The 12,212-nt window shown below is 55.6% G+C and overlaps 1 protein-coding gene across 2 annotated transcripts in view; it reads right to left on the bottom strand.

The window, feature by feature from the left end:
- Nucleotides 1–12,212, bottom strand: part of TRIM3 (tripartite motif containing 3) — a 92,560-nt gene that overhangs the window by 29,020 nt on the left and 51,328 nt on the right. For both annotated transcript variants that reach the window (XM_077298985.1, XM_077298986.1), the window contains exons 4-7: nt 11,095–11,246; nt 7,465–7,645; nt 6,022–6,745; nt 356–459 (exon numbers count right to left, since the gene is read on the bottom strand). In XM_077298985.1, the coding sequence (XP_077155100.1) occupies nt 356–459; nt 6,022–6,745; nt 7,465–7,645; nt 11,095–11,246 (1,161 nt within the window). The remainder of the gene's footprint in view (nt 1–355; nt 460–6,021; nt 6,746–7,464; nt 7,646–11,094; nt 11,247–12,212) is intronic.

Below are 12,212 nucleotides of genomic sequence, written 5' to 3'. Positions count from 1 at the left end.
CCCCCACAGCAGTGATCTGTACGTGGCGGCGGCCCCCACAGAAGCGATCCGTACGTGGCGCCCCCACAGCAGCAATCCGTACGTGGCGGCCCCCATGAAAGTGATCCGTACATGGCGGCCCTCACGGCAGCGATCTGTACGTGGCAGCGGCCCCCACAGTAGCAATCCATATGTGGCGGCGGCCCCCACGGCAGCGATCCGTACGTGACGACGGCCCCCACGGCAACGCTGCGTACGTGGCGGCGGCCACCATGGCAGCGATCCGTATGTGGCAGCGGCCCCCACGGCAGCGGCCCCCACGGCAACGATCTATACACGGTGGCCCCCATGGCAGTGATCCGTACGGTCCCATTACCTGTATACACTGGTTGTTGCTGTCCGCCACTACGATGCGGTTGTTGCCGGATGTGGAGATCCCCTGGAGGTTGGAGAATTCTCCTTTATCTCGGCCGCGGGATCCTGAAAGGTTACGAAAGCGGACATCACTGGCAGAACAAGTAGCGGTGACTGTCTGCAGTGCTGCACACAGGATTGTCACTCACTGTCCTCACACCGGCGGGATCAACGGGACGTGTCACGAGGAAAAACATCCAAACACCAAGTATAACATCACACATACCACTGCCAGAGCGCACAGTATCACTCCCATCATCCCTGACCCCAGAGCACAGTATCGCTCTCACCGTCCCTGACCCCAGAGCACAGTATCACTCTCACCGTCCCTGACCCCAGCACACAGTATCACTCTCACCATCCCTGACCCCAGAGCACAGTATCACTCTCATCATCCCTGACCCTAGAGCACAGTATCACTCTCACCGTCCCTGACCCCAGCACACAGTATCACTCTCACCATCCCTGACCCCAGCACACAGTATCACTCTCATCATCCCTGACCCCAGCGCACAGTATCACTCTCACCGTCCCTGACCCCAGAGCACAGTATCACTCTCACCGTCCCTGACCCCAGCACACAGTATCACTCTCACCATCCCTGACCCCAGAGCACAGTATCACTCTCATCATCCCTGACCCTAGAGCACAGTATCACTCTCACCGTCCCTGACCCCAGCACACAGTATCACTCTCATCATCCCTGACCCTAGAGCACAGTATCACTCTCATCATCCCTGACCCTAGAGCACAGTATCACTCTCATCGTCCCTGACCCCAGCGCACAGTATCACTCTCATCATCCCTGACCCCAGCGCACAGTATCACTCTCATCATCCCTGACCCCAACGCACAGTATCTCTCATCGTCCCTGACCCCAGCGCACAGTATCACTCTCATCATCCCTGACCCCAGCGCACAGTATCACTCTCATCATCCCTGACCCAGCGCACAGTATCACTCTCACCGTCCCTGACCCAGCACACAGTATCACTCTCATCATCGCTGACCCCAGCGCACAGTATCACTCTCATCGTCCCTGACCCCAGCGCACAGTATCACTCTCATCATCCCTGACCCCAGCGCACAGTATCACTCTCATCATCCCTGACCCAGCGCACAGTATCACTCTCACCGTCCCTGACCCAGCACACAGTATCACTCTCATCATCCCTGACCCCAGCGCACAGTATCACTCTCACCGTCCCTGACCCCAGCGCACAGTATCACTCTCACCGTCCCTGACCCCAGAGCACAGTATCACTCTCACCGTCCCTGACCCAGCACACAGTATCACTCTCATCATCCCTGGCGCCAAGAGAACAGTATCACTCTCACCATCCCTGACCCAGCACACAGTATCACTCTCATCATCCCTGACCCCAGAGCACAGTATCACTCTCACCGTCCCTGACCCAGCACACAGTATCACTCTCACCGTCCCTGACCCCAGAGCACAGTATCACTCTCATCATCAATGACCCCAGAGCACAGTATCACTCTCACCGTCCCTGACCCCAGAGCACAGTATCACTCTCACCGTTCCTGACCCAGCGCACAGTATCACTCTCATCATCCCTGACCCCAGAGCACAGTATCACTCTCATCATCCCTGACCCCAGAGTACAGTATCACTCTCACCGTCCCCAACGCCAGCGCACAGTATCACTCTCATCATCCCTGACCCAGCACACAGTATCACTCTCACCGTCCCTGACCCCAGAGCACAGTATCACTCTCATCATCCCTGACCCAGCACACAGTATCACTCTCATCATCCCTGACCCCAGAGCACAGTATCACTCTCATCATCCCTGACCCCAGAGTACAGTATCACTCTCACCGTCCCTGACCCCAGAGCACAGTATCACTCTCATCATCCCTGACCCCAGCGCACAGTATCACTCTCATCATCAATGACCCCAGAGCACAGTATCACTCTCACCGTCCCTGACCCCAGAGCACAGTATCACTCTCATCATCAATGACCCCAGAGCACAGTATCACTCTCACCGTCCCTGACCCCAGCGCACAGTATCACTCTCACCGTCCCCAACGCCAGCGCACAGTATCACTCTCATCATCCCTGACCCCAGCGCACAGTATCACTCTCACCGTCCCTGACCCCAGAGCACAGTATCACTCTCACCGTCCCTGACCCCAGAGCACAGTATCACTCTCACCGTCCCTGATGCCAGCGCACAGTATCACTCTCATCATCCCTGACCCCAGCACACAGTATCACTCTCACCGTCCCTGACCCCAGCGCACAGTATCACTCTCACCGTCCCTGATGCCAGCGCACAGTATCACTCTCATCATCCCTAACCCCAGCACACAGTATCACTCTCACCGTCCCTGACCCCAGCGCACAGTATCACTCTCACCGTCCCTGACCCCAGCACACAGTATCACTCTCATCATCCCTGACCCCAGCGCACAGTATCACTCTCATCATCCCTGACCCCAGCGCACAGTATCACTCTCACCGTCCCTGACCCCAGCGCACAGTATCACTCTCATCATCCCTGACCCCAGCGCACAGTATCACTCATCATCCCTGACCCCAGCGCACAGTATCACTCTCATCATCCCTGACCCCAGCGCACAGTATCACTCATCATCCCTGACCCCAGCGCACAGTATCACTCTCATCATCCCTGACCCAGCACACAGTATCACTCCCATCATCCCTGACCCCAGCGCACAGTATCACTCTCATCATCCACGACCCCAGCGCACAGTATCACTCTCACCGTCCCTGACCCAGCACACAGTATCACTCCCATCATCCCTGACCCCAGCACACAGTATCACTCTCATCATCCCTGACCCCAGCGCACAGTATCACTCATCATCCCTGACCCCAGAGCACAGTATCTCTCATCATCCCTGACCCCAGCACACAGTATCACTCTCACCGTCCCTGACCCCAGCTCACAGTATCACTCTCACCGTCCCTGACCCCAGCGCACAGTATCACTCTCATCATCCCTGACCCAGCACACAGTATCACTCTCATCATCCCTGACCCCAGCGCACAGTATCATTCTCACCGTCCCCAACGTCAGCGCACAGTATCTCTCATCATCCCTGACCCCAGCGCACAGTATCACTCCCATCATCCCTGACCCCAGCGCACAGTATCACTCTCATCATCCCCGACCCCAGCGCACAGTATCACTCTCACCGTCCCTGACCCAGCACACAGTATCACTCCCATCATCCCTGACCCCAGCGCACAGTATCACTCTCACCGTCCCCGACGCCAGCGCACAGTATCACTCATCATCCCTGACCCCAGCGCACAGTATCTCTCATCATCCCTGACCCCAGCACACAGTATCACTCTCACCGTCCCTGACCCCAGAACACAGTATCACTCTCACCGTCCCTGACCCCAGCGCACAGTATAACTCCCATCATCCTTGACCCCAGCGCACAGTATCACTCTCATCATCCCCGACCCCAGCGCACAGTATCACTCTCACCGTCCCTGACCCCAGCGCACAGTATAACTCCCATCATCCCTGACCCCAGAGCACAGTATCACTCTCACCGTCCCCGACGCCAGCGCACAGTATCACTCATCATCCCCGACCCCAGCGCACAGTATCACTCTCACCGTCCCTGACCCCAGCGCACAGTATCACTCCCATCATCCCTGACCCCAGAGCACAGTATCACTCTCATCATCCCTGACCCCAGCGCACAGTATCACTCTCACCGTCCCCGACGCCAGCGCACAGTATCACTCATCATCCCTGACCCCAGCACACAGTATCACTCTCACCGTCCCTGATGCCAGCGCACAGTATCACTCTCATCATCCCTGACCCCAGCGCACAGTATCACTCTCATCATCCCTGACCCCAGCACACAGTATCACTCTCACCGTCCCTGATGCCAGCGCACAGTATCACTCTCACCGTCCCTGACCCCAGCGCACAGTATCACTCTCATCATCCCTGACCCCAGCACACAGTATCACTCTCACCGTCCCTGATGCCAGCGCACAGTATCACTCATCATCCCTGACCCCAGCACACAGTATCACTCTCATCATCCCTGACCCCAGCGCACAGTATCACTCTCACTGTCCCTGACGCCAGCGCACAGTATCACTCTCATCATCCCTGACCCCAGCGCACAGTATCACTCATCATCCCTGACCCCAGCACACAGTATCACTCTCACCGTCCCTGATGCCAGCGCACAGTATCACTCTCACCGTCCCTGACCCCAGCGCACAGTATCACTCTCATCATCCCTGACCCCAGCACACAGTATCTCTCACCGTCCCTGATGCCAGCGCACAGTATCACTCATCATCCCTGACCCCAGCACACAGTATCACTCTCATCATCCCTGACCCCAGCGCACAGTATCACTCTCACCGTCCCTGACCCCAGCGCACAGTATCACTCTCATCATCCCTGACCCCAGCGCACAGTATCACTCATCATCCCTGACCCCAGCGCACAGTATCACTCTCATCATCCCTGACCCCAGCGCACAGTATCACTCTCATCATCCCTGACCCCAGCGCACAGTATCACTCTCATCATCCCTGACCCCAGCGCACAGTATCACTCTCATCATCCCTGACCGCAGCGCACAGTATCACTCTCACCGTCCCTGACCCCAGCGCACAGTATCACTCTCACCGTCCCTGACCCCAGCGCACAGTATCACTCTCACCGTCCCTGACCCCAGCGCACAGTATCACTCTCATCGTCCCTGACCCCAGCGCACAGTATCACTCTCATCATCCCTGACCCCAGCGCACAGTATCACTCTCACCGTCCCTGACGCCAGCGCACAGTATCACTCTCATCATCCCTGACCCCAGCGCACAGTATCACTCTCATCATCCCTGACCCCAGCACACAGTATCACTCTCATCATCCCTGACCCCAGCGCACAGTATCACTCTCATCATCCCTGACGCCAGCGCACAGTATCACTCTCATCGTCCGTGACCCCAGCACACAGTATCACTCTCACCGTCCCTGACGCCAGCACACAGTATCACTCTCATCATCCCTGACCCCAGCACACAGTATCACTCTCATCATCCCTGACCCCAGCGCACAGTATCACTCTCATCATCCCTGACCCCAGCGCACAGTATCACTCTCATCATCCCTGACCCCAGCGCACAGTATCACTCTCACCGTCCCTGACCCCAGCGCACAGTATCACTCTCACCGTCCCTGACCCCAGCACACAGTATCACTCTCATCATCCCTGACCCCAGCACACAGTATCACTCTCATCATCCCTGACCCCAGCGCACAGTATCACTCTCACCGTCCCTGACCCCAGCACACAGTATCACTCTCATCATCCCTGACCCCAGCACACAGTATCACTCTCATCATCCCTGACCCCAGCGCACAGTATCACTCTCATCATCCCTGACGCCAGCGCACAGTATCACTCTCATCGTCCCTGACCCCAGCACACAGTATCACTCTCACCGTCCCTGACGCCAGCGCACAGTATCACTCTCATCATCCCTGACCCCAGCGCACAGTATCACTCTCATCATCCCTGACCCCAGCGCACAGTATCACTCTCATCATCCCTGACCCCAGCACACAGTATCACTCCCGTCGTCCGTACCTACTCGCAGGATCATCTCGTCCTCTATGGGGTTCTCCTTCTTCTTGTTGGTGCTGTACATGCTGGACGGCCTCCTCACGGCCTTCTGGCGGATGTGGCCTCCGCTGGGGGACTTCACCCTGCGCTTCACGTCCTCGGGGGAGGCCGGTACGTCTCCGGGCTTCACGGCCCGCACCCGGTAGGGGCTCCCGCGGAGAGGCTGTCCGTAGAGCCGAAGGGACAGGTGGTGCTCGCCTTCATGGCGCGGGGTGTAGACGACCTCGTAGGTGCCGTTCTTATTGTCGGCCACCTCCCCGTCCTGGGCCCCTCCGTCCGGAGCAGTCAGCTGGGCCTGCAGGGTGGCATTGCCGCTTCTCACCAGCTCGCCATCTTTGTCCTTGGTGGTGACGGTGACGGAGGTTTGGTGTCCCACCAGTGCCTGGCGCAGACCCTCCCCCGTGGCTACCGAGGCGTGGGCCACTGCACTGGTGGTGAGCAGCGCTCCCAGGTTCTGCAGGGAGCGGCGCAGCCCGTCCGTCTCCACTCGGAACTCCAGCTGCGGGTTCTGCTGTGGGTAGAGGGGGAAGTCTCGGGAGGCCAGCTCGCTTAGCCGCTCGCTCATCTGCTTCCTCACCAGCAGGACCTCCGTCTCCGAGCCATGGCCGAGCGCCTGCTCCGTGAAGCGCATGCTGCTCTCCATGTTATCCAGCCCCTGTCTGAGCGACGAGAGCTGCACCTGCAGCACCTGCGGAGAGAGGAGGCGTCAGCCCCTGCTCCGCGCAGCCCCCTGCTCTGTACAGGCCCTGCACTGCACAGCCCCGCAGCCCCCTGCTCTGCACAACCCCGCTCCGCAGCCCCCTACTCTGCACAGTTCTGCTCCGCAGCCCCCTGCTCTGCACAGCCTTGCTCAGCACAACCCCACTCCACAGCCCCCTGCTCCGCACAGCCCCGCAGACCCCTGCTCTGCACAACCCCGCTCCGCAGCCCCTTACTCTGCACAGTTCTGCTCCGCAGCCCCCTGCTCTGCACAGCCTTGCTCAGCACAACCCCACTCCACAGCCCCCTGCTCCGCACAGCCCCGCTCCGCACAACCCCGCTCCACAGCCCCCTGCTCCGCACAGCCCTGCTCGGCAGACCCCTGCTCTGCACAGCCCCGCTCCGCAGCCCCCTGCTCTGCACACCCCTGCTCTGCACAGCCCCGCAGCCCCCTACTCTGCACAGCCCCGCTCCGCAGCCCCCTAATCTGCACAGCCCTGCTCCGCAGCCCCCTACTCTGCACAGCCCCGCTCCGCAGCTCTCTGCTTTATACAGTCCTGCTCTGCAGCCCCCTGCTGTGCACAACCCTGCTCCGCAGCCCCCTACTCTGAACAGCCCCGCTCCGCAGCCCTCTGCTTTGTACAGTCCTGCTCTGCAGCCCCCTGCTGTGCACAACCCTGCTCCGCAGTCCCCTGCTCTGCTCCGCACCTTCTGCTTGCTGACAGAGATGGCGTCCAGGTCCTGGAGTAGCGCGTTCTTCCTCTGCTGCAGCGCCCGCTCCAGCTCTTCGAAGGTGGCGCAGATTTCGTTCACGGCGGCATTCTTTCTCTCGCTGAGCTGCCGACTGATCTCCCCCACCAGGTCAATGGCTGAGGTCAACTGAGGGATTCTGGGGGCAGAAGCACATGGCTGGTTACACTCTGCGGACACCACCCTGCCCTGGTCCATAATGATTCTGCTCCTGGAGTATAACCTGAGGACAAAGACGCTGCGGCTCTTGAAGAGGCGGCCATGTTTTCTAATACCGGAAAACCATAAAAACGCTCTGTGCAGGGCCCTCCAACATGGATACCTACAGTACTGACACTACAGGGCCCAGCAAAACTCCTGACAGGTGAGACCACTAGTACCGCGTTCCGCTCCCCTGGACCACAGGCTGCCGTCTCTTCATATCACACTAATTACCACCAAGTACAGTGTGGTGAAATATGTGTGTGTATATATATATATATATATATATATATATATATATATATATATATACACAGTGCCTACAAGTAGTATTCAACCCCCTGCAGATTTAGCAGGTTTACTAAGATGCAAATAAGTTAGAGCCTTCAAACTTCAAACAAGAGCAGGATTTATTAACAGATGCATAAATCTTACAAACCAAAAAGTTTTGTTGCTCAGTTAAATTTTTATAAATTTTAAACATAAAAGTGTGGGTCAATTATTATTCAACCCCTAGGTTTAATATTTTGTGGAATAACCTTTGTTTGCAATTACAGCTAATAATCGTCTTTTATAAGACCTGATCAGGCCGGCACAGGTCTCTGGAGTTATCTTGGCCCACTCCTCCATGCAGATCTTCTCCAAGTTATCTAGGTTCTTTGGGTGTCTCATGTGGACTTTAATCTTGAGCTCCTTCCACAAGTTTTCAATTGGGTTAAGGTCAGGAGACTGACTAGGCCACTGCAACACCTTGATTTTTTGCCTCTTGAACCAGGCCTTGGTTTTCTTGGCTGTGTGCTTTAGGTCGTTGTCTTGTTGGAAGATGAAATGACGACCCATCTTAAGATCCTTGATGGAGGAGCGGAGGTTCTTGGCCAAAATCTCCAGGTAGGCCGTGCTATCCATCTTCCCATGGATGCGGACCAGATGGCCAGGCCCCTTGGCTGAGAAACAGCCCCACAGCATGATGCTACCACCATCATGCTTGACTGTAGGGATGGTATTCTTGGGGTCGTATGCAGTGCCATCCAGTCTCCAAACGTCACGTGTGTGGTTGGCACCAAAGATCTCGATCTTGGTCTCATCAGACCAGAGAACCTTGAACCAGTCAGTCTCAGAGTCCTCCAAGTGATCATGAGCAAACTGTAGACGAGCCTTGACATGACGCTTTGAAAGTAAAGGTACCTTACGGGCTCGTCTGGAACGGAGACCATTGCGGTGGAGTACGTTACTTATGGTATTGACTGAAACCAATGTCCCCACTGCCATGAGATCTTCCCGGAGCTCCTTCCTTGTTGTCCTTGGGTTAGCCTTGACTCTTCGGACAAGCCTGGCCTCGGCACGGGAGGAAACTTTCAAAGGCTGTCCAGGCCATGGAAGGTTAACAGTAGTTCCATAAGCCTTCCACTTACGGATGATGCTCCCAACAGTGGAGTCAGGTAGGCCCAACTCCTTGGAAAGGGTTTTGTACCCCTTGCCAGCCTTGTGACCCTCCACGATCTTGTCTCTGATGGCCTTGGAATGCTCCTTTGTCTTTCCCATGTTGACCATGTTTGAGTGCTGTTCACAAGTTTGGGGAGGGTCTTAAATAGTCAGAAAAGGCTGGAAAAAGAGATAATTAATCCAAACATGTGAAGCTCATTGTTCTTTATGCCTGAACTACTTCTTAATACTTTAGGGGAACCAAACAGAATTCTGGTGGGTTGAGGGGTTGAATAATAAATGACCCTCTGAAAAGACTTTTCACAATTTAAAAAACAAACAAACAAATAAATAACATTCTTTTTTGCTGCAGTGCATTTCACACTTCCAGGCTGATCTACAGTCCAAATGTCACAATGCCAAGTTAATTCCAAATGTGTAAACCTGCTAAATCTGCAGGGGGTTGAATACTACTTGTAGGCACTGTATATACATACATACATACATACGCGTGTGCAGTGGAATATGTATAGATTTATTGTGTCACTGGCAAATGTAACATCTGTCTTGAAAGCTACAAGTCGCACCCGGTGTTAATATGTACGTCCCTGAGACAAGTAGACCTCTGTCTCCAAATCTCATCAGGGGGTCTGGCTAGGGCCAAGAAGAAAAGGAACATTTGACACCTCCTAGCTCTTGGAGGGGAAATGTTAATTGCGGCCTGATGGTATCTATCCGTGAGAACCTTTACACAGGGTGTCTCAAGAGAAAAATAATATATTCATTAGTAGCGCGGCCGTGGCCCAATCAAAAAGCCAGCAATTATGATATTAACCTGAGGGGGCGGTCTAGAAACCTGACCTCCAGACCAAAGCTATAAATTAGGGCTGTATGTAGAGAATTGTGTTCACATGTTGGGGGCAGCCTTAGAAGCTGGTGTGTTCCAATCTACATTCATCCTACCCTCAGGGAGCAGAAAGCAACTAAAAGTTAGATAATTTCTGTAAGTTTCTCCTGTTTATTTTTATACTGTTTTGCATAAGTTGTATGTCTTTTTATTATATTTTTATACCTTTTCTTACTGTAAGCACTGAACCTTTTTTGTATTAAAGTATAAAACTTTAACAAGTTGAACCTTGAATGTTCTAAAGGAATCCATAGCCTAAGGTGTGTGAGCCTTATGAGTAGTAGACATTATTAGTATTAATATTTCCGGGACTCATCGCCCGTGTATTCGGTGAGTGGTGGCAGCGTGTATGAGCGGGTGTGTGGCCTGGGTCAGTGTGTGATTTATGCTCCCATTACAGCATAGGACAGAGGCTGGATGCTGGACTGAGAGGGGGAGATAGATTAACCCTTGCAGGCACAACCCCAAGTCACGTGCTGAGAGCGGGCACGTGACAAATTAGTTACACCACGGAGAGGGGATCCATGACACCAATAGTACCGCGCTCCTCTCCTCCGAACCACAGGCTGCCGTCTCTTCATATCACACTAATGACCACCAAGTGCAGCAATAAATAGATTATACTGGAGTCCTACATGACTGACTCTACAGGTCCCAGCAATCCTCCTGACAGGTGAGGCCACTAGTACCGCGCTCCCCTCCCCCGGACAGGCTGCCGTCTCTTCATATCACACTAATTACTACCAAGTGCAGCAATAAATAGATTATACTGGAGTCCAACAGGACTGACACTACAGGTCCCAGCAATCCTCCTGACAGGTGAGGCCACTAGTACTGCGCTCCCCTCCCCCGGACCACAGGCTGCCGTCAGTCATGTAGGACTCCAGCATAATCTATTTATTGCTGCACTTGGTGGTAATTAGTGCGATATGCTGTAGTTTCGTTACTCGATTTAGATTATGGTTTATACTCCCAGTATTGTTGCAGTCTCTTCCTTTCCTTCACCCCCCCCGGACTGTTATTCCCAGCCACCAGTAAGATGATGGGGGGAGTAGTACCTGCTGCGGATGCTGTCCAGCTGGCAGCGCAGAGACGCTTTGTGCTGCTCCAGGACGTCTCTCAGCGGAACAGTGCAGTGCTCCCGATGCTCGCCCTCCGTACACTCCACACACATGGCCGTCTCACAGGGTCCGCAGTAATACTCCATCGTCTGTGGAGAGAGTGACGGGGAAACTGCAGGATAAGGGGGCGACTGCTCACCTCACCCCGGGATCGGTGCAGGATAAGGGGGTGACTGCTCACCTCACCCCGGGATCAGTGCAGGATAAAGGGGCGACTGCTCACCTCACCCCGGGATCAGTGCAGGATAAGGGGGCGACTGCTCACCTCACCCCGGGATCGGTGCAGGATAAGGGGGCGACCTCTCACCTCACCCCTGGGACGGTGCAGGATAATGGGGCGACTGCTCATCTCTCCCCTAGGTCGGTGCAGGATAAAGGGGCGACTGCTCACCTCACCCCGGGATCAGTGCAGGATAAGGGGGCGACTGCTCACCTCACCCCGGGATCGGTGCAGGATAAAGGGGCGACTGCTCACCTCACCCCGGGATCGGTGCAGGATAAGGGGGCGACTGCTCACCTCACCCCGGGATCAGTGCAGGATAAAGGGGCGACTGCTCACCTCACCCCGGGATCAGTGCAGGATAAGGGGGCGACTGCTCACCTCACCCCGGGATCGGTGCAGGATAAGGGGGCGACTGCTCACCTCACCCCGGGATCGGTGCAGGATAAGGGGGCGACTGCTCACCTCACCCCGGGATCAGTGCAGGATAAAGGGGCGACTGCTCACCTCACCCCGGGATCAGTGCAGGATAAAGGGGCGACTGCTCACCTCACCCCGGGATCAGTGCAGGATAAGGGGGCGACTGCTCACCTCACCCCGGGATCGGTGCAGGATAAGGGGGCGACTGCTCACCTCACCCCGGGATCGGTGCAGGATAAGGGGGCGACTGCTCACCTCACCCCGGGATCAGTGCAGGATAAAGGGGCGACTGCTCACCTCACCCCGGGATCAGTGCAGGATAAGGGGGCGACTGCTCACCTCACCCCGGGATCGGTGCAGGATAAGGGGGCGACTGCTCACCTCACCCCTGGGACGGTGCAGGATAATGGGGCGA

Source organism: Ranitomeya variabilis, chromosome 3 (genome assembly GCF_051348905.1).
Source record: "Ranitomeya variabilis isolate aRanVar5 chromosome 3, aRanVar5.hap1, whole genome shotgun sequence".
NCBI lineage: Eukaryota > Metazoa > Chordata > Amphibia > Anura > Dendrobatidae > Ranitomeya > Ranitomeya variabilis.
The sequence above is the reverse complement of the archived record's forward strand: the minus strand, read 5'-3'. Positions and strand labels throughout refer to the sequence as shown.